We start from the raw sequence: 17,903 nt of genomic DNA, 5'->3' as shown, positions 1-17,903 counted from the left end.
GGCCTCGCCGTGTAGTTGGTAACGTTGGTATTAGAAAACTGTACTCTTGGCAACACTGTGTAACAAACTCATCCGCCATTATCGATAATTTTAAAGTTGTATTTGATATAATAAAAAATTCCTTAGTTCCGTCAGCAATGTCTATAATTTTAATTATTCGTGTACGTAACGCAAATTCTCGTTCAAGAACAGTATCATAAATTCAAAAGTCATTGTCTACCACTCATTAATTTGGTGGAGAAGTGTTTGAAAATCAAAATTTCAAAAACAGATGCTTTTATTGAAATCCTGTTGTAATATTACTGCAATTGTGAACGACTCTACAATTAAAAATGAGTGGTAATGCCGAGGATGAAAAGGATTCGCCAAAGGCGGTCCCTTTAGACTTGGCTCGAAATCAAATAACTACTGTGAGAACTTTGGAAGGGAAGACTCCCTTAGTTATGACAAATCACTCTCTGCGAAACATGAGAGTTTTAACACAAGGGGTAAGTGGTGCACACACCTCTTCCATCAGTGGTCCTACTATTATTGCAACAAATTTAATGTCTCAAGGAGTCATTAAGCCAGGTGAGTATAAATCTTTCAAATAAGGAAATGTACCCATATGCCAGTCTTTGTTACAGATACTTCAAGAACTCAAATTGCAAGTATAATAACTAGTAACACTTCACAAGCCCAGGCTACTGGAAATTTGTCCAGAACCACACAGATTACTCTCACTACAGCTCCTCAAAATTTGGGAACCTCATATCATGTTCCCAGAGGTCCAGCTGTTGTTGCAAATTTGGCTGCCCCTAGAAGCAATGTTTCAACAGTGAGAACACCAATGGTTGTGTCTGCCCAAAGTGGCCAAGTGAGTAATACAATAATAATTCGTTAATTAGGCTTAAACACAAAACTCCAAAATGTATCGTTACTTGTCTGTCCACTGATCACAAATGTTGCTCATTCCGTTCAATATAAGCTCTCAAATTGTTACTTCCTACATCACATTTTCTCCCCGTTTAAAGCTTTATCACCACCATAATATTCACACTGGAGTCTTTGTTTGTTGGCAGTATCACAGTTAGTGAAAGTTAGTTATGCTCCGAAGGTCATACATGGACATCACGATTTTCAAGGCTTTCATTAGTGAAATTTTGAGAAATGCCATATTTTTATGGGCATACTAGTCCACATATAACATATGCTGTCATTCAATACACTATGTTCACTATATACTTCATGAAAAGAAGGTGCTATTTTGGTTGGTTTATTTTTATTATAAGTTAGGCTTTGAAATAGTAATTTAGTTACCTTCAAAAGGCATTATACCCTAAAATAGGTCTGACAAATTTCAAGGTAAGATTCCTCGGCAGACAAAAACTACCAAGTTGCAAGAAAACTTTTGAAAATTTGCACAAGCTTGCATAATGAATACTACTTATATTCTTGAAAACTTCCATATTCCAGACTCACCCTTTTGTACGTCCACCTCGTACTCCAAGCCCCGCGTCTGGTACAGCTTGGCTGACAAATAGCTCGACAGGTGCACAGATTAAAGGTACCGCAACTGTCCTGAGTTCACCAATCAGAGGAACTACTGTGACCGGAAAACCTCAACTCATTAGCAGAAGCCAGACTCAGTCAGTTCCCACAATTCGACCTGGTACCATTTTACAAAATGCCATTTCCATAGGACAATCTGGACAGGTTTGTGTTTGCTGCATTTTTTTATCATTACTGGTAGTTACTGGCTCAAGAAATAAATATTAGTTTTATTGTGACAAAGTCTTGACACTTGACAGAAGATTAAATATTTTTGAGGTTATACAAAATTTATGAATAAAAAAATCTGTAATATTAATTCAGAAAAAAATAATTCTAAAGATGTCACCAAAGCAATTGATTTGTAGAATATTGCAGAACACTACTAAAACTAAATAAAAATAAAACTTGTAGTAACCTCCAAGTCATCTACGTATAAACATTTTTCTTATCAACATCTGTTATCATTACCTTGAATTTTTCAATTTTCATATTATTGGAGTCAAGGCCAGTAAAAAGGGTGAAGTTTTTGAAAGATCTGTCTTGGCCTCTATTTATTTTAATATAATAAAATTTGTAGAACTTTCAAAGGTCGTGGTTCAAACAGCAGAGAAGTTTTTTCACATAAATTTTTTTCTTTGCCATATTTGGTGAAAAACAATATTTCTAGTAACCCTACAGGAAAAGATCTATAAGATTCCAGTCTGGTGAATGAGGTGGACGCTAAGTAGTTCCTCTTTGCATCTGTTTTCATGATATTGTTAGCTGAATTTAATGATTTATGAAGCAAATAGGATCAAGTATTATCATTTACTTTCATTTAACTATGTAAATTAAGCAGTATTTTCTTATTAACGAATTTAGATTTTGCAGTCAAATTAATAGATTGATTTCTGAAGAATCGAACCACTTTAGTTCAAAGTGTAACTAAGAGATTCAAACACTGAGAATACGTTTTTTGGTATAATAGGATTCAACTTGAATAATTTCAAAAATTAATTAACAGTATTTTTCAAGGAAGAAAGCAATACATAGAAGTTGAAAAATTTTGAAAAAAAAATAATTTTCAACATATGAATACCACTTTCAGTTATGAACGGGACAATAGGGATTTCAACTTCAAGAAGGCATTATTTTTTTCTGTGACATTCAGATTCGTTTATGTAAGATATTCCAAATGATAGTAATATTTAATTTTATATCAATAATCAACCTGGAAAATTATTCTTAAATAATTTCTGTTATTACGTTATAAATTTGATAATTACAGCTGAGATACTTGAAAGAAATCTAGATTTTGTTTTTGAGTTTTGGAAAAAACATAAACTTTTGATTATTTTCGATATAAGCTGCTGCTTTGGAAATTATGACTGAAATTGAACCTTTAATTTTCAAAACTTTTTTCTCTATCGTATCAAATTGGTTAAATAACTTGCACTGAAGTTTTTTGACAATTTTAGTGGTTTAGGAGATACAGAGATTTTTTTTGTTGATTTTTTTTTTCCTTATTACATTTCAAAAGTTGAAATTAGAGATACATTTCCCATAATAATGAAAGTTTAAGCAAAGGAATTTTTCATTTCATCAAATGCCTATCCTGTTTATTGAAGAAATAAACAGTACTGATTTTTCATTCAACTAAATTGGGAAGTGGGTGATATATAGGTCCATTGTAGTTTTGCTGTATGCAGTGTGATTTCAATCATACATTGTACCAAATTTGACATTTTTTCTGCTTTAATGCAAGTAAATGTATTAGACCTGTTTATCCCTGATGTACAAAGCTGAATCGATCAATATGTACGCAATCCCGCAATTTTAAAAGTTTGGAGTTTGAGGCATGCCTGTCATTCAATCAAATCATTATACACTTGTCATTTACTTGGCGAAATCTCCAAAATTTTTAAATTGCACACGTTTAAACTGATTTACTTGGTGGGCTCTGTATATGTCTTTTGATAAAATGAAAATTGATTCATTTAGATCCATTCGTTCAAACCGGGAGCAGCGGGAATTCAGGCTTTAGGAAATGCCGTTACTATAACGCAAGTTTTGCCCAATCGTACACAAGCAGTTGTCTATAGTGCAAATACAGCTCCGCAGTTCAGTCCAACAGCTAGATTGACAGTACCTAGCGCTACACAGAATCAAAGACCTCCCCAGCCTAGAACTATTGTAAGTCTGTTTTAGTGACTCATTTCAAGATAATTAGAACATTTTATTTGAGATGCATGAACGAGATATTAGCCCCTTTCCTTATAGTAATATAGTTTATGCAACACACAATAATAATTTTCTCTATAACAATTTTCTTAATAAATAGTATTTTGTTGAATTGCTGATCATCTGGCAATAAATGTTATTTTAGGGTCAAATAACTACGACACGTTTGACAGTACCAGTGAATGTCTCTCAGTCAGGTACACGTTTGGTAACTCCTCAGGCGACGGTTCTTGCTTCTGGCACGAGAATATCCACCGTTCCCTCTCAACAAGGTAGTTCTCTGGGATCCGCAACCAGAATCGTTACGAGTCAGTCGAACGTGTCCCTCGGCAGAGTGTCTGTTGCCGCAGCTCCGACCGCAGTATCTACCGCCAATTTATTGGGGCAGACCAGAATATCGGCTGTCAACTTGCATCCCTTTGTGGCAGTGGCCAATTCTTCACAGTCGAGGAGTATTTCTAATCAGGGCGCTAAAGTTATCACGCCAGCTCAAGGTAATAATGACGTGACGTTTTATATTTGGAAGGAGTAATGTTTGTACGATGAAAGTTGCTGTATATTTTATGATAAAGTTCCCCAACGGAGTAGGTTGGTTGAAGTTTACACTTTATTGTGAAAATCTCGCAATAATTATTGGATTTTTCTCAAGTATCCGCTAATTCCATCACAAAAGACCTATCAAATGTGGTATACAAGAATCCCCATTCTTTTTTGTGAAAAAAATTGATAATGTCCTCTTATCGGCACTATTGATTTTTTTTTCAAGTGCTGAATGTGGCGTTGTTTGTTACAATTTTGTATATCTTTTATATATAACCTTCATTATATAAGTACTTACTTTCATTTTTGTACAGACTGTATGATCTCAAAGCATGATTTTTTTAATATTTGTTCTGTATGTGACATGTTTGATATCATCTGTAGGAACTTTAAGGACAAATTAAATATACAGTTGTGCTTTTTCATGTACATTTTTGTCCGACCTTGATATCTTTTCCCATTAAAAAGTTTAAAGTGAAGGACTTTTTTACGTCTGCACTGCAAAAATAGTACTTGTCTGAAAAAAAAATTAATAAGGATTTTCATTTTCAGGAACAATTCATCTAACTCCACTTTCTACTCCGGTGAAAACAACCTCTGGTGTTGTTAACACTACTACGAGAACAAGTGAGTGAATTACATTTTCTGCATAACCTGAATTGGGGAATGTTCCTCCTGACGAAAATCAAGTAGTTTTCATAAAAGAGCTCTGAAACAACGCATTTCAAACTTATCATTTCAACCTTTTTCTTTAAAAAATTATTTAAATACTTAAAAAAGAGGAATGAAATAATGCATTCAACATTTAAAGGGATTCGTTTCTATTTCACCATTTGGCAACATCGGTTATAGCTAATAAAGGACAATGAATCTGTTACCTGTATGAGACAAACAAAGATGACACATTTCAGAGACGTGCTGTTCTGTTTATTTATGTTCCGAGTTCCAAGACATTCTGTGTCATATGACATTTTGTGCACCTAACCTGTCTTCCTATATCTAAATAAATAACAAAACAACTGTTGTTTATGTGGCTTTTGGAGGTGGTATTGAAGTTTAATTTATATTTTGCCTTAATTGTTGATTTATAAAGATAATTTTCTTTTTTTAAAGTAGAATATCTAGGTAACCTGAACTCTGATCTAACATTCTAGGCGCTGTTGCCAATAAGTGAATTAGAAACAAATCCCTTTAAACATTTGAAACATCTATTTGAATACTTTTCAAAGAGAATTTGAAAAACTCATGAATTAAACTCAACTTTATTTTGTTCAAACTTACATTTGCTGTAATAACCCAAATTGAGGAACATCCCCCTTTGTGCCTTTAACAATTTAACGTATGCTACAGCTAGAACGGCTTACTTTGCATTGATCGAGTCTCATATTCACTATGGAATAGCTTTCTAGGGCCATTGTAATTTACAGTTACAGAATATGATATTTGTGCTACAGAAGAGGTCTTTGAGATAGGTACCTTACAGAGTCTAAGCTGAGAGATCACTGCAAGCCTTTATTCATCAGCCACAAAATATTATCTGTCACCTTTTTATACATATTGGAAACAGTATGCTCAATTCATAAAAATGAAACTAGCATGTACACTCCCAGAACAAATTGTCACAGCACTGGACAGAACCATATGCTTTACTTACCTATTCCAAAAGTCTCCTTGACTCAGCATTCTCTGATTTATGAAAGTAATAAAGTATTCTAAAAAATAGCACAGATATCAAAAAATTCCGAAGTACAGTTGAATATCTTCATTAAAAAAGCTTATTTTTCTATCCATGAATTCTACAGTGATAAATTCTAATTGATTTTTTAATGTTCACCTATACTCATCTGTCTTCTTAAAGTTTTATTTGTGAAATTGCGATGTCTATATTTTTTATATTTTATGACATGCATTTTATTTTTTTACCAAACTTTTTCAATAAGATAGTAATCTACCGACAATAAAGCATATATTGATTGATTGAAAGAAAAATATGTGATTTATTTGACCAATCATTGTTTCAGTAAATGTGCCAGCAGCCATAGTGACGCAACAAAGGCAAGCAACTCTAGTTCCTTCGCAAGCCATATCTATTGCCAAAGTCTTTCCTCAGTCTGAATCGCAAGGCACAACCGGCGCTGGAACAAATGTCTTCATACATGCCTCAGTTCAGTCGACTGGTCGGCGGTCTTCTCCAAGTGAGTATTTCATCAGAATTCTCTGGCAATTATTTTAATGAAAAATGAAAGAATTAAAATTTGCAACAATCACCTCTCGCAGTTTTACTATACAGTTCCACTTGGCAAATGCCTGCTGAAAAAGCCTAGTAACTTAGCTAATACCCCGAAGGCATGGGATTTCTTCAAATAGACATTTGTGCAGGTTTCCTCACAGGGAAAAGACTTACAGTTGCTTCTTTTTTGTTCGGTAGAAAGAATTGCATCGTGTAAATTTCAGTTTACATTATTAGATCGTTCATATACAGCAGAAAAAGAATAGGGACAAGGCGGATTCTCAAGGAACTCCACAATGAATATTTGCAACATTGTAAATTATTTTAGTTTGTATTATCTGTGTCTGAATTGATAAGTATCTTTCAAACCATTTGTTCACACTTCGTTCTATTCCATGGCACTGTTGCAGTATTTCATAATTCATACAGTCAAAAGCCTGAGACGAATAAAAAAAAACGAGGATTCAACGGATGTCATTGTAGTTTTAAAGAAAACTGTCATCCTCACTGGTATACATCGATGTTTCGCCTTAAGACACTTGCCCCAAGGCTCTTCAGTACCAAATTGGATAACATTGGAGCCTTGAGGCAAGTGTCTTAAGGCGAAACATCAATGTATACCAGTGAGGATGACAGTGTTCCATGTAGGTGCAATTTGTTACCATTCATTTAAAGTAGAACTCATGTGAATGATATCTGATTTTTATTCCACAACGAATGTTTGAAATACAAACTGAGTAGAGAAAAGTATCTTCTGTATAATTCAGTGTTCATACAGAAGTATTTGTTTCGAAAGAATTTTTTCATTCGTGTAATTCAATGTTTATTTGAAAGTAGCTGTTTCAGGAGGACTTTCTTTCAGTTTGTATCTGAAAGTTACTTCTTTGCATGATCTACACATCCATGTATAGAGTTACTCATTTTCAAATTGATTACTTCCTTCCTTTCTTTGGAAGGTTCCCTCATCCAAAAACTTTCTTTCCCAAAAATTAATCACTCCTAAAAATATAACCCCTTCAATTCATTATTATTGTTGTTGAATGAAGAAGTTTAAAAAATCCCACATTTTCATTACATCAATTTTCATGTCCCCTGTATACGTATTTCAATCATTTTTCGTTTGACATGAGTTGTCAAATTATTCTTGTCATTCAACAATACTGTTTGTTATGTTATCATTCAATTGTGGATTTGCAGGTCCCAGTTCGGTTGCTTGTGTTACGCAGATCAGCAGCACTGTTCCCACAACTACTGTGGCGACTTACTCTCTAGGTAGCGGTACTTACTTTTATGATAACAACATGACCAGTTATCCAGTTCAGAGTCGCCCGTTCGGTCAGCAGCAATCGGCTTTTGCTGCGATCCCCCAAACGTCTCAATCGCATATTAGGCCTCAGGCTAATACCCAGATACATGGTAAGAAATTTTGAATGAACTTTCTTTATCAAGATATTGAACTAAAAATTATTGATCACTCTTCTAAATATCTTTAAAATAAGATTTAAAACAGCTGTTTACCACTACGAAAATAACAGAATAATTCGAAAACTTATTTGGTAACTGAATATCTCAACATCTTATCATAAAAATATGTTTCAGATGCAATTTTTTGGTTGAAATAAGATTCCAGAAAAAACTCAATATTCCTTATCAAGTGAGGCGTCAGTACTTATAATAAACTTGTTTTGTTGACAGTTCTGTATCTTATACAAGAAATAAATGAAGACTGATAAAAAATAATTTAATTTTGAGATGTAACCATTCATGTAGCATAAAAATTACTAAGTGAAACTTATATAAGATTTGAACTACTACTACTTCAATGAATTTTGAGAGTGTTTCTTCCCAGAAGTTGATTAGTCATGATTTTTTTCTGCATTAGTTTTTTTTGTTTGTTTTTTATAATGAGCAAATGAGTCATACATCATCTGATTTTTCTTTCTTTACTTCAATTTATTTCACTTCCTTCTTCACAATAAAACAATCTGGAGTCACAATTGTAAAATTAAGGAAGTACTTCCATACAATCGTTGTAATATGTTCGGTATTCTTGTTCTTTGAGAAGGCAATGTTCCTGCTGACGAAAATCAAGTAGTTTTCATAAAAGAGCTCTAAAACAACGCATTTCAAACTTATCATTTCAACCTTTTTCTTTAAAAAATTATGTAAATACTTAAAAAAGAGGAATGAAATAATGCATTAAACATTTAAAGGGATTCGTTTCTGTTTCACCATCTGGCAACATCGGTCATAGCTAATAAAGGGCAATGAATCTGTTACCTGTATGAGACAAACAAAGATGACATATTTCAGAGGCGTGCTGTTCTGTTTACTTATGTTCCGAGTTCCGAGACATTCTATGACATATGACATTTTGTGCAACTAACCTATCTTCCTCTATATAAATAAATAACAAAACAACTGTTGATTATGTGACTTGTGGAGGTGGTATTGAACTATAATTTATATTTTGTCTTAATTGTTGATTTATAAAGATAATTTTACTTTTTTAAAGTAGAATACCTAGGTACGCATAAATTATTTCAACTAGATATAGGCGCTGTTGCCAATATGTGAATTAGAAACAAATCCCTTCGAAAATTAAAACCCAACATTTGAAACATCAATTTGAATACTCTTCGAAGTGAATTTGAAAAACTCATGAATTAAACTCAACTTTATTTTGTTCAAACTTGCATTTGCTGTAATAACCCAAATTGAGGAACATTCCCCATTTTGCTGTTTTAAATTGTCTCAAGTTTTGCCAGTAAATGTAATAACTGCTTTAAGCAAAAGAAAGTTGAAGAAAGAAAGAATGAAGATTTCATTTTTTCCCAGAAACATTGGCCGTTTCAAACCCAAAATAGATAGATCAATAAAAAAATTACTTGAAGTTCCATTTATATTAACTCAACTTAATTCTAGTTGAGTGTGTTTTTAATGATTTATAATTGATCCCATCATTCCAAACTAATTTCATGAATAGAATTCGAACCTCCGGTGTAAAAAGAATCTAAATGAAAAACTTTTCCCACACCAGAACAAAACGCTGTCTCTCGACGCGGGTTTCGCTAACCAAGTTAGCATCATCAGGAGATGGTAAAGTTTTCAGAGAAAATGTTTGTTTTTTCAAATATTTTTCAATTCTGTACTAAAATTAAGCTGGAAATGTTTTGCTTCGCTAGATATTAAAATACAGTTTGTACAGTTTCAATAATATCTACTCCTAATTTGTGTTATTTGTGGATATTTTGCTGAACATGGGGACATCAACTTTGAAGAACTTTCTGTACAAAAAATATCAAATTGAACAAGAATAATTCCAATTAAAACCACTTTTACCAACCAAGTTGATGCCCAAGTTGGATTTATTCTATACAAGAAGTTCCAATTCTGTCATTTAGTATTTCTGATATACATTTTCAAAAAATTGAAATTTGGGATAATGAAATTGAAGCACGAATACTTTATTTTGAAGTGAAATTGCCGGATAAAACTTTCAAGATGGCGACTGAGCGTCATGTGGGAAAAAAATTAAATGGAAAGGGGGGTCTTGTGACCCATCATTTTGAGGCTCCTAACGAATACTTCACAACCCTAGAAAATGAAGTCAATATCTTCAACTACTACAAAATGGCAGAACTTTTAATAATTGTCTGAATACATTGACATTTAACTACATAATATGAGGTAATAAGCTTGAGGTCAGATCAGAAGATGCGGTATATCCAATATTGAAGCAGGCTCAATTTCGTACACTTTTGCTTCAAATAGCCCCATAAAAACAGTCCAAAGGTGTCAAATCTGGCGAGCAGGCTGGCCATTCTGTAGGACCTCAACGGCCAATCCAACGAACGGGAAAATTAGTATCCAAGAGTTGGCCCGTTCAAAAAATGAAAGAAGGGAGGACATTAAAGAAATGCACTGTATTACAATGTAGAAATTACTAAAAAGTATGCTGTGTAGAGAAACCCACCTAACCTAACAGAAACACAGCTTGTATGTATTTTTTTGTGAAATATTGTCAGATAAGTACGTAATTTAAAGCAATTTTTTGTAACACGGACGAAAAGGTGGATGGCCAGTTGAGCAAATCTGTAATTTTGTTCAATAATCTAAAATTATTATTATATAATGCATCTGTCAGTTTTTTAACTGAATTTACCAAAAGGAAGACGTGAAAGGAGTCTTATAGAATAATGAATTCATTTTACAACATTAGGAATTATGACAAATCAAATGAGGTTCAACTCTGTCGTGGTGGTGGAACCGAACCGCAGCGGTCAGCAGCAGTTCCAGCCCTCTCACGCCAACGATCAACAACAACTCCATCACCAGGTCCAGGACCAAGTGCAACAATCCCAACCTCCAAAGGTAGTTTCTTCTCCGAGACCGAGCATACTGAGGAAGAGGGATCACGAAGGATCACCCTTGAAAGTGGCCAAGAATCTCATACCTGTTTTAGCGAATCTACCAGTACAATGCTCAGTATCGGCGGCCCAAGTGCAATCTTCTCTCGTCTCCATTTCTCCACCTCTCAGGCCTGACTCTAGGGGTAATGGGCACAGTTCGGGTAAGTAATAGTATAAGTTAATTAAAATCATATACAGGGTGTTAACTAAGCATGTACCATAAATTTAACAGATCAAATCAAATCAAAGCATGCTTTATTATCTGAAGAATAGAATTCTTATTGACAAAGCTCCTAAAAATAATAGTACATAAATCCTAACTGCTTAAAATGAGCAGGAAGTCATGATAATTAAATTAAATTAAAATTATGCAAACCAATATGGATTGTCGGATGTTAAAAGTGGATGTACTTAATGTATATATACAGTCATGTTACTATAAAATATTTTCACAACAATACAGTAGAATAGAAATAAAAACAGTTTTCCCTAATTTATTCTATATCAATTGGTTATAAATACAAAACAGGAAAGAATTTTCAGATGATAAAAACATTAAAATAATCTATGTCTCTCACTAAATAGTGTTAAGGGTAGGTGTGTATGTATGACTATATATGTATTTACATATATAGTCATACATACACACCTACCCTTAACACTATTTAGTGAGAGACATAGATACGACATATTTTGTACTGCTGTCACAGCTATTCAAAATGTTGTTCAAAAAATTCCCTCAAATCATAAAACGGTCTTGTTATTAAAAATTTTTTTACAGCCCTTCTGAATTTCGGAGTGCTATAAATATTTTTAATTCGCTTCGGTAGATGGTTGAACATTTTCGTACCATTGTAAACAATTGAATTTTGGTATTGGGTGTTTCTGGGGATTGATGAAGGTATATATTGGCCATTTGCCCTAGTATTACGTGCAGTGTCAGATTTTAATAAATATAAACCGTGCCACCACACTTTAGTGTAGTGGCACGGCAATTTTTTGATGAAAATTACCATAATCGCTGGATTGGGAGAGCAGGCCCACACCCATGGCCACCTCGCTCGCCCGAAATGAATCCCTTAGATTTTTTTCTCTGGGGACACCTTAAAGCGTTGGTATACAAAACTGCTATTCAAAGTGAAGAGGATTTACGGAATAAAATCATTAATTCATGTAACATAATAAAAAATACGCCAGGTATTTTCAGAAGAGTGCGAAATTCAATAATATGGCGGCTAGACGGTTGTATTGAAGCCGAAGGAGGCCATTTCCAACACTTAATTTAGTGCAATTCGTTAGTCTAGAATCTAGATGTTAATGTTATTTAATATTTGTTGTTATTGTTACATAATTAGTAATGAAAAATTGTAAAAATAATAATTTCCAAAAGAAACATTCAATTCCCCATATTATTCCTTGTGAGGTCCAGGGATATGCAATTAGGTCGACTTTTTTTTCTTAAAAACTAAGCAAGATACGAAAAAAATTCAAGAGACAAAAAAGTTGTATTTCTAATTGCTTGATCCAAACAAATAATAAAAATTGCGCAAAAGTCAGTGGCGTACATTTTTAAGTCAAAAACATTCATTCAAATCCCTCTCGAGACGCCACTGGACTTGATAAATTGAACCACGTTCGGGCTAAATTAGCTCCTTAATGTTATAAATTCCATTGCCAAATTACAACAAAATTAGATAAAGAATTTTCAAAATATTTATGAATAACTTTTTTTTTTTTATCACCCTGTATCTTGAGAACGAAGGATTTGCGGACCCATGTTTACATGAACATTTCGTCTTAAAATTACCTAAAGAATCGTCTGTTAAATTTATGGTACATACTAAATTTACACCATATATATTAATTCAAAATCAATATCAATAAAATGGTTAATCGAAAGGCGAATATTTGGTGATTTAATGTAGAATTAATTTCTTCCGAGGAACTATGGTGGTGCTTAATTATTACCTTGGTAGTGTTACGACTTTATGTCACGGAATAGTTGAATCAATTTTATAATGTATTTTATTGTCATTTCGATTCTGCAGGAGGAAGCACCACCTTATCAGCAACGTCGAGTCCTGGACTTGCAGAGGTTAACGAGGATAGCAATCATGTTTCAAACAATAACAAAGAAGAAGAAGAGTCGAAACCACCTTTGGGGATGAGCCCTAGGAAAAAACCTAGAAAACAACAGTTGTGAGTAAAAAGTATTTGTTATGTTAACGATTTTATTGAGGTTAGTGTTATATGCAAATATCTCATCTACCTAATGTTTATAATATTTCATAGTTTTTCATAGTTGTTAATGTGGTTTCGCAGTGAAAAATAATTATTATTATAAACCCCTTCCGTCTTTATCTAGAAATTATCAAACAGTTTAGGACCAACACGAAATTTCCAATTTCAATTTTCAAAATATTTCATTTAATTTCTATGAAATTTCCTCCTAATGTTCAGAGATTGTGATAACCCAAGAACATTAATTTTTCAGAACTGGCAATGACCTGGACGAGAACAACGACGATATGCAATTCATATCTGATAATCCACCGAAAAAAGAAAACGAAGACTCTGACGTCAACCATTCAGACGAACCCAAAGATGGTGCCCCGGAAGCAGGACAAGTGGCTCAAGTTCGCAAGCCCGCTTCGGCGAGTCTCCTGAACAGTTACAAGCAAAACTGGAAGGCCACTCACAATCATTATCTGCGCCATACGGACGTCAGGCCGAAGGACGAACGGAGGCCGACGATTATGGATCTCGCCAATCAGTATAGGGTGCAGGAGAAGGTGAACGGGTGGAAAGTTCATCATCTCTCGACGCAAATGGAGGACCTGGTAAGGCTGGTCGCATTTCTTTTATTCGGTAGTTGAGAGCGAATCTTTGAGAGTGAAGATAATTTCTGTATATTGTTTTTTTTTTCTTAGGCTGACCAGGAACAAACTGTTTATGATCAGTTGACAGAATTGTTGAAATGTACTGAGTCTGAAGAGGGCAAGCACTTTGATAAGGATGTTAATAGAATCAACGAGCTTATCAAGGTCAGTATATATTGAACTGTTTTTATTTTTTGTCATTTTTTTGTTTTTTTTTTTAGTTTTTTTTTTTTTTTTTAGTTTCGTTAATTCCATCGATTACATCGAGTCCCTAAGACAATGAATCTGATGAGTTCTTGACTATCTAACTTTTTTGTTATATGTTAAGATCGTTAAGTTTCTCATGTCTATTGAAATCTCTGATATATAGAGGTTTAACAAATTTTGTTCTGGTTTTTATTTATTTATTTACGGCGTTACCTATTTTTACTAAATAATTAACAAATTCACACATATGTGCTATAACTAACAGCTAGATTTAAGGAATTTAAGGAATAGAAAGTCCCTAACACAAATAAATCCTAGGAATTTAGACCAATAAATACTTTGCCTTGTATTGAAGAAATATTAGAACTCTCAGTTCTTAATCAACTCTTTGAATATCTAGAAAATAATGATATTTTACTAAAATATCAGTCAGGTTTCAGAAAACACCATTCATTCATGTGAGTCTGCATTACAAGTCACAATATCAAAATGGAAAGAATCAATAGATAAGGGACATTATATTATAGCCGTATTTTTAGATCTTAAAAGAGCTTTTGAGACAATTGATCGCCACATATTACTAAATAAACTGCAAAGTATTAGTATCAGGGAAACAGTTTTGTTATGGCTGACTAATTATTTATCACAACGCAAACCGGTAACCAAAATAAAGGATTCAGTATCATCTTTTCATGATGTCGTTTTCGGGGTACCTCAGGGGAGTGTTTTGGGACCTATATTATTGTTAATCTACCTGAATGATATAGATACCATCCATGGTTGTGATTTCATGAACCTTTTTGCAGATGACACTTTGTTATCAATTTCAGGAGATAATATAGAAACAGTAGCTGATCAAATGAATAATGAACTAAGAAATGTTTTCAAGTACATGAATAGCAATGAACTGAAACTCAACACCTCCAAAACAAAATATATGATCTTATCAACTGGTTTTAAGCTATCACTCATCAACAAACACAATATAAGATTACAAATTGCAATTTGTATAATAATTGTATAATCCAACCCCATTTTGATTATTGTGCTAGTCTTTTATACTCATTTGACCAAAAAATACAAAAAAAAAGGCAAAAATAAGCCAATCAATTACAATCTTCTCACAGTCTTTTTAAATGATTCCAAAACCAATTTAAAAAGTTCTAAATATGTGTTAGAACGTCTCAAAATTCTACCTATAGACTCATTCTGGCCATAGTTTGATGAAAAGTTACTTTGAAGATTTCTGTATTGAGATGATTTACAATATTCTGCAAGGCTAGTGGGATTTTTCATTGTTTTCAGTAGGTAGTCTATATTTTTACAATCCCTGCTATGTTCAGTCATTCTGTGTTTCAGATACCTACCTGTTTGCCCTATATATATACTTTCTCATACTCAGCACATGGTATTTTGTAGATAATATTGGATTTCAGGTCCTTTGGTGTTTTTGTCTTTAAATCTCGTTGAAAATTGATCAAAAATTGATTTGTTTTCACATTTCTTACTGATTTTGAAATTTTCATATTCTAGAACCTTGCATAGTTGCGGTTTCAGACCTGCTACATGCTTTAATTTGAAATGTATAATATTCAACGATGCTTTTTCTTTTTTTTTGTGTATTTACTCTGTCAGAATTTTCTAATTTTTTAGTCAAAGATCTAGGATAGCAGTTCTTAAGTACTTAACATAGTTTCTATTAGTTTTAAGTTTTGGTTTTTACAATTCTCATGTGCTAAGTGTGTAGCTCTATGTTTAAGATTGTTGATGATGTTTATTTTTTGTCATGAGATGAATAGAGTGGTAGTTTATAAATCTTTCAGAGTATGTTGGTTTATGATATAATGTTGGTATGATATAAATGTAATATATCTGTTGAAAATCTATAGGTTATTATGATTGAGAGATTGAGATGATAACTTTGTTATTTAACTAAGTCATAATGAATTTTGCAACGTCTACATTGAATTTATTGATTTTCATTCTTTTTCAGGGCAATCTTCAAAGAATAAAGATTATAAACGATGGCATGATAGAAGCGAAAACGTCAATAATGAAGATATTTGATCACAAAGTTCACGTGACGGACATAATAAACCGATGTGCCAGTAAACGTAATTTTAAGAAACGCGAAAAATCTTAGATTTGTAAATATGTGTTATGTTCTTTTTATTAATAGGTTTATATAATTTTGTATAAGCGACAAATAATGTTTTATAGTGATTTTATAAGATTCAGAATTTATTTATCAGATATATTTGTAAATGTGAAAGTTAACAAAAGAAGTTATTATGTTGATGCAATTTTTGAATAGAGTGATGGGAGTGTAAACATCAAGACTATTTTGGGACAGGACAGAATAAAGATGTTTTTGATTCACAATTAGTTTCATTTTGTCAGAATGATATGCGCATTTCTAGGTGGTACTTTTGTTACACCCTGTATTTGCTACTGAAGAGCCGATAAGGCAAGTGTCTTAGGGTGAAACGTAGCAGTGAGAATGACAGATTTCCATATAAGTGAAATTTTACTTCTTTCATTGATTATATTGTGTAGGAATCCTGTGAATGATATCTGATTCGATCCCATTACAGATGTTTGGAATACAAACAGATTAAAGTGTTTTTCGTATAGTTCAGCATTCATATAAAAGTATTCGTTTCAAAAGTATTTTTCTTTATTGTAATCCAATGTTCATATGAAAGTAGTTGTTTCCAAAGTGCTTTTTGATCCATTTTTGTACCCGAAAGTTACCTCTTTGCAAGAACTGCACATCTTTGTAAAAAGTTTATTCTGAAATTAATTGCTTTCTTTCTCTCTGGAAGATTCCCAAATTTTGTTGTATAACGATGGAAAAGTAGAAACCCAAAACATTATACCATGATGTTCTATCCCTTTTCAGACACCAGTCTGACTGGCGCTAGATATATCAAATTTGAAATCAAAAACTGAAGCAAGAGTATGGAAAATATATATTTATTCAGAAGTAACTTATTATTATTTTACTGTTGAGAAAGCTATTGTATAACGAAACGTGTCGGGGTTTTTATAAAACCCTTTACAGTAAAAATCACTTTTGAAGAATTCCTCAACTAGAACTTAAAGTTTCTTCTTTTTTTAATCTGTGTGACTATAAATCATTTATTTATTACTTATTGTGTATATACAGCTATATATAATATATTATGTAATGCGCCCATTGACGTCTTTCACAATCATTTTGTCATAGTGTACATTAAACCCATTTGTATCATTGTGTACAACCTTATTGATTGAAATAAACTGGTATTATTATTATTAATGAACTGAATTAATGAGTTTTAAATATATATTTGTTTAAATGCCCTAGGGCAAGTGTCTTACGGCGAAACATCAATGTATACCAGTGAGGATGACAGTGTTCCATGTAAGTGCAATTTGTTACCATTCATTCAAAGTAGAACTCGTGTGAATGATATCTGAATTTATTCCACAACGAATGTTTGAAATACAAACTGAGTAGAGAAAAGTATCTTCTGTATAATTCAGTGTTCATATAGAAGTAGCAGTTTAGAACTCATGGATAGAAAATTTGTAAACAGCTTCATTATGGTTCATTCTTCAGAGTGATTCTTACTGTTTTTGTAGGTTTATAAACTCTGCAATCTGAAAAATATAGCTAAATCACAGATGATCTATCTATCATGATCTATCCAGAATATTCTATTTTTTTTTGATTAGCGTTATTTGAGGTTGTTATTGCTTGATTTTTCAGTTCGATGAACTGCAGCGTGCTTTTCTTCTCAATTAGGGATTTCTGTTAGTTTCTAATTACTAAGCTCGACTGACTGTGTGTTGTTCAAAAGGTATGCTTGTTTGAACTTTCTTTGAAACACTAAGATA

At 32.9% G+C, this 17,903-nt stretch overlaps 1 protein-coding gene across 2 annotated transcripts; it reads left to right on the top strand.

The window, feature by feature from the left end:
* Positions 1-45: 45 nt before the first annotated feature.
* Positions 46-16,403, top strand: Sap130 (Sin3A-associated protein 130). 2 transcript variants are annotated; one of them, XM_074174760.1, is made up of 13 exons: positions 46-570; positions 627-856; positions 1,456-1,695; positions 3,514-3,705; positions 3,899-4,247; positions 4,846-4,920; positions 6,315-6,488; positions 7,721-7,939; positions 10,746-11,096; positions 12,984-13,134; positions 13,430-13,775; positions 13,866-13,979; positions 16,015-16,403. In XM_074174760.1, the coding sequence occupies exons 1-13, from the start codon at positions 333-335 to the stop codon at positions 16,162-16,164; spliced, it is 2,829 nt and encodes a 942-aa protein (XP_074030861.1). In that variant the 5' UTR covers positions 46-332; the 3' UTR covers positions 16,165-16,403. The 2 variants fall into 2 exon arrangements, with proteins under 2 accessions (XP_074030861.1, XP_074030862.1); XM_074174761.1 differs by lacking the exons at positions 46-570; positions 627-856; positions 1,456-1,695 and adding an exon at positions 1,821-2,693.
* The last annotated feature ends 1,500 nt before the right edge of the window (positions 16,404-17,903 follow it).

The sequence above is a fragment of the Leptinotarsa decemlineata genome, unplaced genomic scaffold, assembly GCF_025532065.1.
Source record: "Leptinotarsa decemlineata unplaced genomic scaffold, Ldec_3_MD MMD2_tig00000882_RagTag_RagTag, whole genome shotgun sequence".
NCBI lineage: Eukaryota > Metazoa > Arthropoda > Insecta > Coleoptera > Chrysomelidae > Leptinotarsa > Leptinotarsa decemlineata.
The sequence above is the reverse complement of the archived record's forward strand: the minus strand, read 5'-3'. Positions and strand labels throughout refer to the sequence as shown.